We start from the raw sequence: 16,039 nt of genomic DNA, 5'->3' as shown, positions 1-16,039 counted from the left end.
AAATGACAGCACTGAACATTACATTACAACATTATTGAATTTACAGAGGATTTAAAAAAAAGGAAGAAATAGAAAGTTTGTATAAACTCTGTTTCCAAAAAAGTCAGGACTTTTAAGTTTAAATAAAAGCAAAATTCAGTGATTTACAAATCTCCTAACCCCATATATTATTCACTATAGAACATCAAAAACATGCCATACTTAGATGGAGGAAAAGTTTAAGAAAATATTATGTTACTTTTGAAATTAGATGGTAACTACACGACTCTAAAAAGTCCTAACGTTAGTACAGGATGATGTTTACCACGGTGTAGGATCTGCTCTTCTTCTGCTCTTTAACATATGTCTGGTTACTAAGAGACTAAATATTGAACTTCTGGGGGATGGAATATTGTCTCGTTTTTGTTTTCAGTTAGTTACAGGTGTGGACTGGAAGCCAGTCCAGCTCAGCACTTACATAGACTCTACTATGGATGCAGTCTGCAGTTTGACATTGTTTTGCTGAAAAATGAAATTGTTGCCTAGATGAGAGGATCAGGTGCTCTAAAATGTGTTTACAGTATACCTTTTGCCTTAGATGTTTCTCTTCCCGATGTGGAAGCTGCCCAATCTGTTGGCACTAAACATCTTCCTACCATGAGAGAGGGATCCTTGGTTTCCAAAAACAACTTTCAAAGTTCAATGTCAATTTATCTCACCACATGAGTTTTCCACTTTGCTTTTACTCCAAATAAGATGAAACATTTTTGGATGATCGTCACATGTAGCTTCTTCTTTGCAGGATAGAGCTTTCATGTGGATTTGTAGATGCCAAATATTTCCTTAACTGCTCTTGAGCCTATGCAGTGATATCCACCACCTTGCCTCTTTTTAATACATTGCCATCTGAGGACGTGAAGATCACAGACTAAAGGACTAGATCAGTCTAGGTCCCTGTGCACAGAGATTTCTTCTGATGTACTATACAAGATTCATGGTCTTTCCAATTTTGTGTTGAAGAACATTCATCTCAAATGATTCCACCATTTGTAGATTACATTTTTAGCACGATGGCAAACCTCTGTCCAGATTAACTAAAGAGAGACTCTCTAAGACGTTCTTCTTACACCCAATCATGTCCCGGATCTGTTGCCAAGTAACCTAATTAGGTGCAAATATTTTCCTCCAAGTGTTTGTTTATTTTGAATAAAATATGGGTTTATGAGATTTGCAATTCATTGCATTCTCTCTTTACTTGCAGTTTATGCAACATCTGAATCAAAGGTTAAATACACATTTTTTTGGTTGCAAGGCTTTAGTTTAATCGTTAAATTTATTAACAAAGCCAATTACAAAGTATTTGGTATCATATGAATACTTCACTTGCAAAGCAATTCTAGTTGATTTGATTAACCATCTCTCCTCTCATTGATGTTTTTGGTCCAGGTGACTCAGTACCTTCTGGATAAGACTTTTACCATGGATGAGGACACACTCTACGATCTGTCGTTAAAGATCGAGCCCCGGCTGCCAGCCTGAGCGCCAGCTGTCTGCGGCCTGTGGGAGCCTTCCAAGTCTGAACCCGCTTCACGAGGGCGAACGCCCATCAATTACGAAGACACTGAGAGAAAGGATTTGAGAACGTGGGAATGGAAAGAGATACCGACTCAAGTGACAGATATGCACATGTGAGACGGGGGTACCATAAGAAAAAGTTGAGGGATTATATGGTGTTGGATTGATTGTGTCCAAGAGAACATGTTGCATTGCATGAAGGTTTCGAGGAAATCCCATTTCGCTGATTGTATCATCCTCAGCCCAGTGTGACACACATGATATCACGTTTCCTCAGACAGCCTGAGAGTGCATTAAAGGGCGGGAGCACGGAGTGAGCAGATGAAATGCAGTGAGCATAACAGAGATGTAGCATATACAGGTCGAATGGCAGAGAGATGTCTGAGTTTGTGTCTCTGTGCCACTGTGTATTTTCTGTTGCCTGTGCTTATCCATGCCGTGTCCTGGAGCAAGAGTCATAAAATTATTTCTGTTGTGACGATAGCTGCTTGAAAATTGCATGATCTAAAGTTGGGATGTAGGTGTCTGAATGGCCTTCAAAGTTCAGCATGCTTCACTGTAATGAGGTCGACTCTGGGCCAACTATGCATCCCCAGTGGGCTGGGTCACCACGCCATACCTTTAAGCCTTCATATAAAGTATAGAAAGACAGAAAATGTAACTAATACAACTGATATATATTGATTTAGAGTTTGTTTTTTAAGATTATCCCCTAATAAAACATAATTTCTGTATTTCTCTTCAATGTTGAGCTAAAGAACTCTTATTCGTGCAGAAAGCTAATTTTTTTAAGTAAATGTCCACATGAATGAAACTAAATTAAATATTTTTCCGGTGCCTTCCACCAGAGGGGTTTAGTTTGCCCCGATTTGAATTTTTGTGTCTTTTCTTCCCCGATAAAGGCCAATGTAGATGTTAACTGAATGATAGTGTAGCATGTTAAAGTAACTGCAACATCAGATGAGTCAAATATCTCCCTCTACTGTTTGTACATTGCTGTAGCCTCCGCTTGTCCAACGCTTTTGCAGCATTTACGTGCAATTTGATTGTTTCGGCTTTTGTAAACTGTCAGCTGTTCTAAAGTGTGTGGTCACGCAACTGGGACCTGACTACAACATCAACTGGGACAGTTTTTGCACTTTCTGAAATGTAGCTGTGCTTTACTGACAAATATGGTCGCGATTTACTATGCTATGATTTTATTTATTTTTTGTGTTTACATCATACGCTGTATTTACATTATTTAAACATAGATGAATGATTTTTAAAATTCTTATACTGTGAATGTTATTCTGTTTTATTTTCCTTCTTGTCTCTTTGTTATTCATGTTGAATTATAGTTTTGCATCCAAGGCTCTTGTACAGAAAAAAAAAGACTAATAAATGTTAATTTAAATACACACACACACACACACACACACACACATACCGTATATATTTATATACCTTATAAAGGTTAAACTAAATGTAGCATTTGAAAAATCAGACTTTTTTTCATGATATGATAGATATAGTTGCATGCACACAACAGATGCATGTCTTACATGTCTGAATGGACGTTCCCTATACCCGCTTCCTCTGCTTCTCTATATTAATGTTGTCTCTGTAGGTGTATGGGCGAGAAAAAAAAAGTATAAAACAATATTTTGTCCATTAAAACTGGCACGTTTGTCTCTCAGTGTAATTCAGACATCCAGCTTAGTCTCAAGGCTGCACCATCTACAAAACTGTGTTGTTATGCAGTGAGATGTTTGAACTTTACTCATAAATGAAAAAATAGAACGATCACAGATCAGTCACTTTCCAGAAAATCTGTACTTTACACTGTGTCTGTAATTCCGAGTGTATTACAAACAGCTTTGGAAAAACAAGATGCTATTTGTTTGTATTGGAATAATATTTATGTGTATACGTTTCTGTGTTAATTTATCTGTTTGCATTTTTCACTTTTGGGTTCAAGAGAAATAAATGCAACATGCCTTATGTGTCTGCATGTATAAAATCATTGCGCAATAATTTTATCTAACAAAAGGTACTTAATTCTGTAAAACTTGAGCAGGACAAAGGAAGACCTACTGGTTTTCTTTTTTGTATGACTCGATGAAAACTCCCACATATGGTAACAGAAGAGAAATAGTTGTGATAATGTTTATAAGGTAAGCAGAACCTTAATATCGAATACAGTTTACACTCAATCCAGACATTTGAAAACTCTTCTGGACACATTTAACGTAAAACTAAATTTATAGTCTTCCTAGTCCAACATTTGATCCATCGCTGAGTATTTCCCTCAGCTGGACCTTGAATTTTATAAAGCCAATGGGAGCAGAATGACTTGACAAGGGGTGAAAGATTGTAAAACTGAAAGAAGTAATGCATATATTAAAACCATTCTGCAGGCTGCATGGCTTCTGCTGTTCAAGAGTGTTTTGTCGTATGACTTCAACACACACAGTACTTCATACAATAGTTATTGTATATTGCATGAAAGAAAATCGAAATAAAATAAAGAGATAATTTCACTTTTAAGCACCCTGAGGAGTAAGTTGTGTTTATTCTTACTAGAACAGTCAATCCATGTGTCAAGAAGCAAGAACAGACTATTAAAAAGATGATATTAGACTAACAGTCTGTGCCTAAAGCAAAGATTGTGAGGGTGTGATGGTCTGGAAACCTGTCCAGGCTGGAGCCCTGCATTTTGCCCAAAGTGAGCTGGAATATGGTCTGGCAGACTCCTGTGACCCTGGACAGGAAGAGTTAGTTGTAGGTCATGTATAGACAGAGAAGCAGATATATATAATGGATGGATAACAAAGCACAACTGAAAAGTTTGCTCTACTAATAATGAACCTAAAGGTCTCAATAGTACTAATAGCAACAGTGACATGCAACGTAGTCATCCTGCCATCTTGTGGTCGTGTTTGACATTGCTTCTATTTGCACCACATGACAACTTCTACTGTGGTGTGAACTCCATTTATAAATTGCCTACAGATTTATCTCCTTCAGGTTCAGGGGATGTGGTGAAATCATTCCTCACTGACATCAGGCTAGAAGCAGAGTACACCCTGGACAGGTTTCCAGTAGGTCACACACAGATGGCTCTCCTTAAAAGCTCACACGCTTCACATGCCTATTTTTGGACTGTAGCAGCAAACCAGAACAAAAGGAGAAGACCCACACTGGCAGAAGAAGAAACAAGGAAACTCGCCACAACATACTTCCCCATCTGCATTAAAGAAAATCCTCATTGCTTGTTAAATAATAGCTATTTTTTCCCATTTTTCATCCCAGCCACTGTGACACCCACACAATTATATTTAAAACTGAGTCGATTAGCTGGTGTAACACAAGCACGCTGGGCATCCTGCGTATTCCACAGATGTATTTAAAGGGGTATTCCAACATGCTGGATTTTCCTAACACTGTGAATAGTGATTTCTACCAGTAAAATACTGAAGGAGACAAATATGTGATGCATTTACCAATATTGTTATTGAATATAACAGTGTGAGAAAAGAAAGGCCATGATTAGAGAGACTGAAACAGTTTAAAGGGGATATATTTCACAGAGGTTGTGGAATAGTGATGTGAACGAAGAATCAGCTGCACTGTATAGTGAAGATTCATGTTTGATGTTTATATAGCTTTTATTGTTGTGAAAAATAAAGCAGCAGACGTATTCTGGAGGAAAACGAAGACACATCGTGTCTTAATTATTCAGCATTTCACCTGCTTCTTACAGGTACAGTAACATATTTGTCACCACGGCCCCATCTCAGGGGCCTGTAACACTACTACTAAAAGTGGTAGATAAGACATCCAAGTAGATGATCCCTTTTCAAGGATAGTTTTTCCTACATATTGTATGAACAGAGAAGGGATTGCAATGTGCTCACTGTCACATAAAGCAGGAATAATTAACTGACAAACCAAGGCCTCAGAATTCAAGGGAAACGTTCAATCTTTGCAAATGGTTGAATCTTGTATTTGAGCTTGTTGCTGGAAATTGTTGGATGGTGTTTATTGGAAAAGCACAATGATTGATACCACCTGAAGACAGAGAGACTAGGAATAGACAAGCACAATAAGTTGAGCATGTCTTCATTTTAAATTATATGCGTAGGATATTGTAATCAAAGTAGGAAAAGTTCTCAGGATTCAGGGTAAGGAGAAGAGGAGTAAGAAGACAGACTCTTTGACTGACAGAGGAAAGAGGATTTTCTGTGTGTTGGCCAGCGAGAGGCTAATCCTGGGCCAGTGGCTCCGTCTCCTGCTGATCCCCTCCCTGTTCTTCAGTCTGCCCTCACTCTGCAGATCAAGACTCGGCCTGAGCTGCACACAACTTGACGGGTCCTCTGCTGCTTCTTTTCTTCATCTTTCCTGAGGTGAGTGATAGGGATTTCCCCCTAACTTCTCATCCTTCACTAATAGCAGCTCTGCTTCTCACCTGTGGGCAGTTTTATTGTAAAGGTGCAGAAGGTTTACCAACACGGATGCAGACATGCTTCTTTAAATATTACCAATCCATGCTCCATGTTGGTGCTCAGGTTCTTTAAAGCTGTTATATTGAGTTTGAGAGTATGTTTAAACCGGGGTTTTACCGGTTGTGTGCACATAACGAGAAATTACACTCTTTCATTCACTTGTCTATGCTTTTTGTGTGCACCACCTCATTAGAGGAACATTTACAGCTCACTGCACTGCCAAGACAGCCGGAACTTGAGTCTCTTAAGCTATACTATTCACAGGTACCAGCCATCTGGCAACTACTACTTTCTAAATGTGTCTCTTCATTAACTCTCTAGCAGCATCTCTTACAACTTAGTGTTATCATTCATTTTTTAACTTTATACTAAAACATTCTCCAAATGAAGCCCTTCCTCAAGAACTGTATAATGTGCTTGGCCACATTTTACTAAGTGTTAGGGGTTAGGGTGGAGGTGCCTTCTTCCTCTCTGTAAGCAATGAGTTGGAAATCCCACTAATCCCACTTTTTTCCAATCTCTTTGAGGGTCATTTCCCCCTCCAGCTCCTTCCTCGGGCCTTTACTCGAGTGACACACCTAATTCTGACCCTGACCCTCACTCACATGTCATCCATCGTGTTCTTTTTTCAAGGACACTGATTTTTGTTGAGAGACTTTTTATTTGAAAGGGCTTTTTCTCTTCCATCATGTAATATCTGTTTGCCTATCCTTACCAACCACCCACTCACTGTTTCTTTTCTTTTTTTCCAGCTTGCCTTGTGTAAGCTCAGCTGACCACCTCGAGATATCAGAAAGGATCATGAATGGTCCAGGATTAACCCTAGCTCCTAAATTTAACTTACTATCTATCTATCTACTATCACCTACTATCAATACTTTGAGTTTGAGAGAGACAAAGAGTGACACATTTTCAGATTCAGCATTTTTAATTCAGGAAATATGCAAAGAAGAGTACATAGTAGTATTATATGTATCCCTTTTTATACTGTAGGGAGAAACTAAAATACAGTGTAGGTAAAAAAAACAAACTAAAAAACTGTCCTTTTATTTAGTTGCTGTAATTGTCATTTCTGATGTTGTTCTTATATGGCTCAAATATTCAATACATTCTACTAATATGGCAGCACTTCTCTCAGCATCCAATCACAAATCATCTGATCAGCTGGGCTGGTGACTCTGTCAAAGTGACCAATCAGAGGGCTTCTCTCTGCATCAAGAATAATCTCATCATGCAGACTACAGGCATATCTGTTACTTAAGCATGTGATAGCTTAATGCAATTAACAGATTTGTTTAAGTTTGTATTTGAGAAGATTTGTGTTTTATACACTTGAGGTGGTACTGAACCTTATGACTAAAAGGGAGAATAATCTAATCTTTAATGTATTATTCCACAAATTCAAACACTGCAGTGTTTGTCCTGTATTGCTGTTCTGTATTGCTGCAATCTTGGGAACAAAAGTATGAGCAATTATTCCTTTTTTTAGCAAATTGATGCACTTGTGAGAATCAAAATATGTGGTCTTGTATACAATTGCTTTTCAGACGAAGATTGTTGCCTCTACGAGCCGGTAAGCCTGTATGCTGTCGAGTTCAACGGTCTAATTCCCAATTATCAGCTTCCTCTGAATGCCATCTGTGACCTTTATGCAGGATGCTGGTAAAGTTCAGGCTTATTTAAACCAGTGCCTCTGTGTGCTACAAAGTGATGCAAGTAAACACGAACACCCGACCTGACATTTATAACACCAAAACAGGACGACGATCAAGTATTACAATATTCAGCATGGGTGTTATGACTCATTTCACCCAAATGATACTTCCACAAAATTTAACGTGATGCGTCGTCACTGACACTGGTATTTAGGGAAAATAATCCAGTCATTAAAAGTTTCTCAAAATAACAATTTTCTTCTGACCCCCCGCCAGGTATAATAACCAGGTCTCCAAACCATGGCAGGCTCTTTCACCCGCATGATTTCAGGCCGTAACACGGCAGTGATGATGGCCATGGGAGCTGGCACTCTGGCGTCTGCATATCTCCTCAATGACAGCACAGCTGCTGCTGAGAAGAGGAAGCTCTATCCCCCCAGGTAAGTCTGTACAAGTGCAAATGTGAATTTTGTGAGTGCTGAAAAGAGAAGGACAGTTTTTTGGGTAGGGTGGGGTTGTTTTTTTGCATGTTTGCATATTATTTATTTATTTTTTTTTATTTTATTAGTTTGCACCCAATAAAAGTAACACTTGCAATCAAAATAGTAAAACAAATGTGACAGGAGAGGTCAAAAAGCCAACAGGCTTATGCAGTGGACCTCCCTCAATTTAGGAAGTAAAACAGTAATTACAAAAAATCTAAAACAAAAACACAACAAGACGAAGACTATAAACAAAAAACAAAGAAGGTTTGACTACATAGTTACAGATCATCGACACACAAAAAATCAACAAAAATAAAACAAAAAAAAAATCAACAAAGAAAACTTGTGACATTTTTTAAATGTGAATTAAAATGAGATGATAAATTTCTTTTAAAAATCTCTAGAGAAGCAGAGCTTTTGATAATGTGAGATTTGGAGTTCCATATCTGTACACCGTGATATCTGAGGGAAAATATTCACTCAGAAATCTCACTCACTCAGTTACTCTTCATTAATATATTCCTAAATATCAAATAACCTCAAGGTGAAGTTATGAGGATCCTTGATTGGGTAAACTCCAAATACTAATGTGGCTCTGGATAACTTTCTACAGTGCTGATTTCCCCGACCTGAGGAAGCATAACAACTGCATGGCAGCAGCCCTGACTCCAGCCATTTATGCAAGCCTGAGAGATTTAATAACTAGCAATGACTGGACGCTGGACCAGTGCATCCAGACTGGGGTGGACAATCCTGGACACCCCTTTATCAAGACTGTGGGTATGGTGGCTGGAGATGAGGAGAGCTATGAGGTTGGTGTTAATATTCAAACTCAAATTGATGTGTCTACTGTCCAAAAGAAAAAGAAGTTAACCCCGTCCCGTCCCACAAATCAGGTGTTTGCTGAGATCTTCGACCCTGTTATCAAGGATAGACACAACGGCTATGACCCTCGCACGATGAAGCATCCCACCGACCTGGATGCTTCCAAGGTTACACACATAATTCAACCCTTTCTGCTCTTATTCTGTCTTTCTAAAGTCCTATATAATACAATCCAGTTCTCTCTGCTCCTCAGATCACCTCAGGGGTGTTTGATGAGCGCTATGTGCTGTCATCTCGTGTGCGTACCGGCCGCAGCATCCGTGGGCTGAGTCTTCCTCCTGCATGCACGCGCTCTGAGCGCCGTGAAGTGGAGCGCGTGGTGGTGACAGCTCTGGCTGGGCTGAAGGGAGACCTGGCTGGTCGATATTACAGCCTGGGAGATATGACTGAGAGGGATCAGCAGCAGCTTATTGATGTCAGTGCAAAACCACGCTCACTTCCACACACACACACACACACACACACACACACACACACACACACACACACACACACACACACACACACACACACACACACACACACACACACACACACACACACACACACACACACACACACACACACACAGATTAGTTTAGTTTTTCTTCCACTTTTGAGCACCTTTGCCAGCTAACCTCTCCACCAATTCCTCTGTCCTTTTGCTGGGCATCCAGGAGCACTTCCTGTTTGATAAACCTGTGTCACCGCTGCTCACGTCAGCTGGGATGGCCAGGGACTGGCCTGACGCCCGTGGGATCTGGTAAGAGTGGCCCAGCAGCAGAAACTCAGCTGTTTGTAGTTTAGAGAAATGCTAAAAGCTATAGGTATCGCATATTTAGCCCAAAAGATTAGATTTACCTCCTTAAATGTTACCAAAAAATGTGTCTTTTCTTTAATCTGTGGTTGGCTTGCAACTCCTACTTTAAAGAAAATAATAGAAATGAAAAGAAGATATTTGCCCATTTGTGACCATTATAACTTTGTTGGGGAAGGATGAGGGATGTGTTTTCAACATCCACACCACTGCTACAGTGGTGTGTTGAGGGAGAATTCCATTACATGGTCTAATTGAATTACATTATTTTCTTCATTAAAATTATCTAAGAATGGATTATATGGAGAAACCATGCGCCTACTTTCGCGACAAGGTTTAAAATTACTCAAAAGCCCAGAACATACAGAGCATTGAGTGTTAGAAATATGTAGGGTTTCCAGTACGTTTGTTTTTTACTTTTAGCTCTTAATGTATCATTAGAAATATTTGCAATTGCTCCCCCTCAAGCCCCTCAATACCCAAAGCCTTTTACTTTTCTCAGTTGTCTGTAGTGATCATGACTTGTATCTGTATTCATGCCCCTCATTTCATCCTTTCCATTCAAAACTCCATCTTCAGTAGCGTTTTCAGTTTTATCCCAACGTTTCACATCCCTTCCTATGCTTTCAAAACTTAAACAGGACATTTGCTCAGCTGAAAAGATGATGATTTAATAATTCAGCTGTGTGATTCAGTGTGCTAACATAACGCCGTCTTCCTGACTGACTCAGGCACAACAACGAGAGGAATTTCTTGATTTGGATCAACGAGGAGGACCACACAAGGATTATATCTATGGAGAAAGGAGGAAACATGAAGAGGGTGTTTGAAAGGTTCTCCAGGGGTCTTAAACAGGTTTGCATGTCTCCTTGTTTTTGTGGACAAAAGGGTTGGTGTGAATTGAAATAAAATTGTTTTTAAAACAATAGGTCATTTCAGTCCTCAATATGTTTGAGCTCCAAAAAAGAAAAAGGAAAGAAAACAAATCAACAGTAGTTCTTTTCTTTTTTTACCTGTAGGTAGAGCATTTAATCCAGGAGAGGGGATGGGAGTTCATGTGGAATGAGCGTCTGGGATATATCCTCACCTGCCCTTCTAACCTCGGCACCGGGCTCAGGGCTGGCGTGCATATCCGTCTGTCCTGCCTCAGCAAGGTAGTCCAAGGCTCAGACACAGACCCAATAGTTCTACTACACACACACACACACACACACTGGACTTATTGTTTTCATGTTTGAAAATGTATTTGTGATACTCTGATTTGGATAGGACCCTCGCTTCAAAAAAATCCTGGAAAACCTGAGACTACAGAAGAGAGGCACAGGAGGAGTTGATAGCGCCGCAACTGGAGACACCTTTGACATCTCTAACCTTGACCGTCTGGGCAAATCAGAGGTAATCGTGTAGGGAATGTTTACAATGGGTTTAGCAGGTAATAGTCAAGATTAGCACTGGGCAGAGAGAGAAACAGTCAGGCAGAGGACAGCCAATATCAACAGCACAGTAGATGTGGGCTGTGAACAACTGAACCCCTTGCTACTCCATAATCTGTTATCTTGGTGGCAAAATGACACTTGAGGTTAATAAAAATGTTTTTTTCAGCTCAGTTTTTTGCAAAGAGTCTCCAAACGGGCTGTGTAACGCTGTATTTCTACTGGATAAATGTTATGAGAGGTAACAAATATGTAAGGACAGGACTTCACGGGGTTTTCCTTCAGTGTTGCGAAAGGAGGCAGGATTTGAGCAAGGTTTAGCAGGAGACACTGTATCAAAGGCCGATTTCAGGGAACAAGTCTCCTCGATCAAGTTTAGCACAGCACTACAAACCCACATACTGTATATAGTTGCAGTACACAGACAATCAGATAGCAGTTGGGGTTTGAAACATCATGCATATTGCATCACTTGGCTATCAAGTGTTCAAATAAACTGCAGGGTGCACAGAAACATTAGTTAAATGCAATAACAGCAAAATGTTTGACCTGTCAACCTCTTATTTAATGGTCCATGTACCATGTTTTCATATTAACATGTAGTGCCAAATAGTTCTGGTTGCAGAGGGACTTCAAGCCACGTGAAAAGAGGCTTGCAGTCGGAGGTCGGCGGTCGGAGATCCTCTGCATATACAATCCGTCCTTTCTTATGTAACCTGTAACCGCTGGTAATTTGATTATGATTTCCCCCACAGGTCGAATTGGTACAGCTATTGATTGATGGCGTTAACTACCTCATTGAATGTGAGAAAAGGCTGGAGAGGGGACAAGACATCAAGATCCCGGCCCCAATCGCTCAGTTCAAGAAGTGACTGAAAGCCTCCACTGCTGGGAATCTTGACGTAGAGCAGATGCTGGAGCTGGTTGTTTAACTGTTGCTCCTTCATGCACAATCATGTAATCACATTTACATGGATCCTAACAAAATAAAGTATCCTAATATACTAAGCCGTGTGTGTATCATATGTTTTGTGTGGGGGAGAAAATAACTCAATCAATAATGAAAACAGGCAAGCAAGTACATTTTTTCAACTAAATAAATGGACTTGGGGGCTGGAGGACCCAGGTTCAAGTCCCCAGGTTAGCAACAGGAGGCGAACCACTGTGCCCTTGAGCAAAGCCCTTAACCGCCAAATTGCTGCTCGGGTGCTGGAGAAATGGCAGCCTTAGTGTGGAGGACAAATTCCCCCAAGGGGCTTAAAAAGGTATACATTTTTAATAATACTATAATGATAACGGGATAATAATGATTCAGAATGATTGAGAGATACTTTATTTGAGGCTTTTAGTTGTTTTATTTTTTTGTTATACTGTATTTTGACTACACAAATTGTATTACTTTTTGCCCCACTATATTGTCCAACACTTTAGTGTGGTCCAATACTTCAGATGTTCTGTGTGGGTATGGGGTTGGATCAGATCCACTGGTAAAGGTCCTTTACACTTCTGAAATGGCAGCATTAATGCAAAGAAAAGAGAAACAAACAAAAAAAAACTAAACGCAACAAAATAAAAACAAACCTGAGGAACACTGATGCTTTTGAGAAATGTGGGCAACAATTCACTCTTTAACAAGGCAATGCAAAACCACATTTTGCACTCTACAAAGGTGTGGCTGAGGAGGAGGAGAGTACTGGTGCTGGATCTGCAAGCTCGCAGTTCAGTCGTTTAGAAAACTGCAGGGGTTTTTCAAATGAAAAAAAGAAAAATGCAACCGCAGCACCATACTGCAACTGAAAATACTTCAATGCCAGTAAAACTTTAAGTGCTGTGAGAATAAATGGTAAAACAATAAAATGATAAAAGCTTTACAATTCCTACTTATTTGGGAATACGTTTTAGGACTGATGCAAAAACTGGATATGAAAAGAAAAACTATAAGTCACACTGTAAAGAAATATAACTCAAACTAAGTGCAGGTGCAGCAGCTTTTTTTTTTTCCATATCACCCCAACTTCTCTTGATCAAGGGGTGTATATGATTTCACGATTGCACCCTTATTTATAACTCCAGATCGAAGATAGATAGAAGAATCCGTGGAGCGCAACTCAACACCAAACTAGGATTAGCAAAGGTGCAAACACATGGCTGATAAAAGAACTGTGGACCTACAGTATAACATGTACCATAATGCTTTTCCAAAGCATGTCACATAGATTTGTTTTTTTTTATTTGTCTTACATTAAATAAAGATAAAATTCAAAAGAAGATGAACAGGAGGGTATCATTGGGAGTGTATGACAAATATCATCAATAAAGCAAAGACTAAAGAGTGACCAAATGATAATTAGTCCTCAACAGCAGGTGGTTAACGTGGCATTCAGACCTTTTCTGCCTCCTACACAATGCCTTTAATCCAGAGGTAAAAGGCCAAGCTCATTACTGACAAACAAACTGAGCACACAGGCCAAACAGAGGTGGGGTGGTTAATACCATATATTTTAAGCTCCAACTTGTTTCCAGGCTTGGACCAGAACCAGTGTATGGCCAGAACGAGGAAGATTATGCTTTATAATTAAAAGCATCATGCTGTGAGAAATTAACGTTTTGATTATTTGGATGAGTGGTCCTTTTTATATCCTGCTGCTCTTCCTTTTCTGGCAGCGGATTAATGACGTAGCTCTATTAATGCTATTAGACACCTACGCTAAAGAGCTCAGAAAAAGTGTGTATTAAGACTGTGTTCATAGAAAATGAGCACTGGAATTAAGTCAATACGAGTGAGTCACGGATTATTTGATAGGTGGTTAAATAGGACTTTCTCTGCAGAACAGTCATGTTACATACAGTTATGGTGTTTCTATGGAGCCACTGTAGGTGCATAGTTAACACACTTTCTGAAGGAGTATTTGGGTCTTATATTACTTACTGACTACTAACTAAAATGCCTATTTTAAAGTGTATTTTAAAATAGATCAAATGTATTTATTTGGAGGACATTATAACCCTGTGTGTATCAGAAAGAGCTGACAGGAGAGGGCAGTAGAGGAGAAATCAAAAATGTTGGCCAAGAAACTATGTGGATTAGGAATTGCTATTATTATTATTGTTGTTTTTCAGTAAGTACAACATAATATGCATACCATAAATATTTGTAGCTTAATCCGGATCAGTTCAATCAAGTGTAACCATTTGTATTTTTCCTTTTATTTTTGACTATGAATCAAAAACATATTTCCATGAAAAGCAGATTAAAGAGAGTTTACAATCTAGATAAAATTGGGCATTTACAGGCCAGATTTGTCCAGGAAAATCAGATAAACCCACACATAAAGCCATATTAAAAAAAAGAAAGGAAAAACAATGATATGAAATTAACATTAAAATAACAAAATGAACAACAGGACGTCAAATGTAAGGGGTTACACGTAGCTACTGCTCCCACTGGGAACGTCTGATCACAATCTGGTTCTGCTAAAGCCTATAAACTCTGAAGCGATCCATAAAGCACGGTTGTTCAGGAGATGGTCTCCTGGGGCAGTGGAGGCTCTCAGGGACGGCTGTGAATCCACTGAGCACCCTGCAAAGACACATTGAGGATATTGAGTGGAGTTACACCCAAATAACCTTCTGACTGAACTTCTCCATGGATGCTGTGGTGCCAATTAAGACTGATTGCTGCTTTCCAGCAGCATTCCCTGGCCCACTAGCAATGCTAATGGCACCTTTAGCAGGAAGAAAAGGGCATTTGAGGATGGTAACAACAGGAGCTGACACATGCGCATGAGAAACTCAAGGTCTGGCTGAGGGAAACCAAGCAAAACTACAGAAAGAATGTGGAACATCCAGAATAACAAGAAGAAGGAAGAATGGGATATCAGTTGGATACCCATGGATGATTCAACCGATCAGAGCTGAAAAAGCTCAGTCTCACGAAGCCAACCAGCAAAGACGGGATATGTCCAAGGATGCTGAATTCCTGCAGGCTTGGGGAACTTGGGGAGTCACCCCAGCACGTGTGCAACTTGAGCCTGAAGCTGGGAAGGTTTCCAGAGCTCTGGAAAACATCATTTATCATCATCATCATCATCATCATTTATCATCCTGCATCCATGCTCAAGAAAAAACACCCCCGGTGAGCCGAGTGATTTCAGGCCAGTTGCATTGACATCCCACGTCATCAACACCATGATTTACTGTTATATTATTACCCATCTTTTTCAATTGTATATTTGTATATCCATCCACCCATTTACTATAGCGTTTTATCCTTTGCAGGGTCACGGGGGTATGCTGGAGCTAGGGCCGGGCGATATATCGAGATTTTAATATATATCGATATATTTTCAAACACGATATGGTACGAGACAATATCGTTTATATCGATAAAAAAAAAAAAAAAAAAAAAAAAATTTTTTTTTTTTTGTTTTTTTACATTTTTTTTTTAATGATTTTGATATAGCTTATTTTGTGACAAATTGACCTGAATGTTTTATTTGAGATTTGCACAAATGTTTTGTTATTTGTACAACTGTCAACCTCAGTGGAAAAGTCTGCCTGTTACTGTCTACATTGTATTAATTGCACAGTGTATTTTATTTTAATTGTTATGCAGGAGAGGGATATTTGTTTTATTTTATTCAAGAAGCATTTTTATTCTATATATGCAGGAAGTTTATTTTTATTTCATTTGTTTTATACATTTTGATATTGTGCAGACCTCTGTTAACAAAGGTACCTGTGT

The 16,039-nt window shown here is 39.3% G+C and overlaps 2 protein-coding genes across 6 annotated transcripts in view; both read left to right on the top strand.

The window, feature by feature from the left end:
• rasgrf2b (Ras protein-specific guanine nucleotide-releasing factor 2b) overlaps window positions 1-4,060 on the top strand; it is a 57,605-nt gene extending 53,545 nt beyond the window's left edge. For all 5 annotated transcript variants that reach the window (XM_061729441.1, XM_061729440.1, XM_061729439.1 and 2 more), the window contains one exon: window positions 1,426-4,060. In XM_061729441.1, the coding sequence (XP_061585425.1) occupies window positions 1,426-1,518 (93 nt within the window). In that variant the 3' untranslated portion in view covers window positions 1,519-4,060. The remainder of the gene's footprint in view (window positions 1-1,425) is intronic.
• Window positions 4,061-5,830: 1,770 nt separating this feature from the next.
• Window positions 5,831-12,301, top strand: LOC133450650 (creatine kinase S-type, mitochondrial-like). Its single transcript, XM_061729436.1, has 10 exons — window positions 5,831-5,942; window positions 7,973-8,136; window positions 8,795-8,993; window positions 9,078-9,173; window positions 9,260-9,481; window positions 9,723-9,808; window positions 10,594-10,717; window positions 10,882-11,016; window positions 11,132-11,257; window positions 12,051-12,301. Exons 2-10 carry the CDS (start codon window positions 7,997-7,999, stop codon window positions 12,165-12,167), a joined length of 1,245 nt encoding a protein of 414 aa, XP_061585420.1. The 5' UTR covers window positions 5,831-5,942; window positions 7,973-7,996; the 3' UTR covers window positions 12,168-12,301.
• The last annotated feature ends 3,738 nt before the right edge of the window (window positions 12,302-16,039 follow it).

Source organism: Cololabis saira, chromosome 9, assembly GCF_033807715.1.
Source record: "Cololabis saira isolate AMF1-May2022 chromosome 9, fColSai1.1, whole genome shotgun sequence".
In the NCBI taxonomy this organism is placed as follows: Eukaryota; Metazoa; Chordata; class Actinopteri; order Beloniformes; family Belonidae; genus Cololabis; species Cololabis saira.
This window is presented reverse-complemented; position numbering and strand designations above follow the sequence as displayed.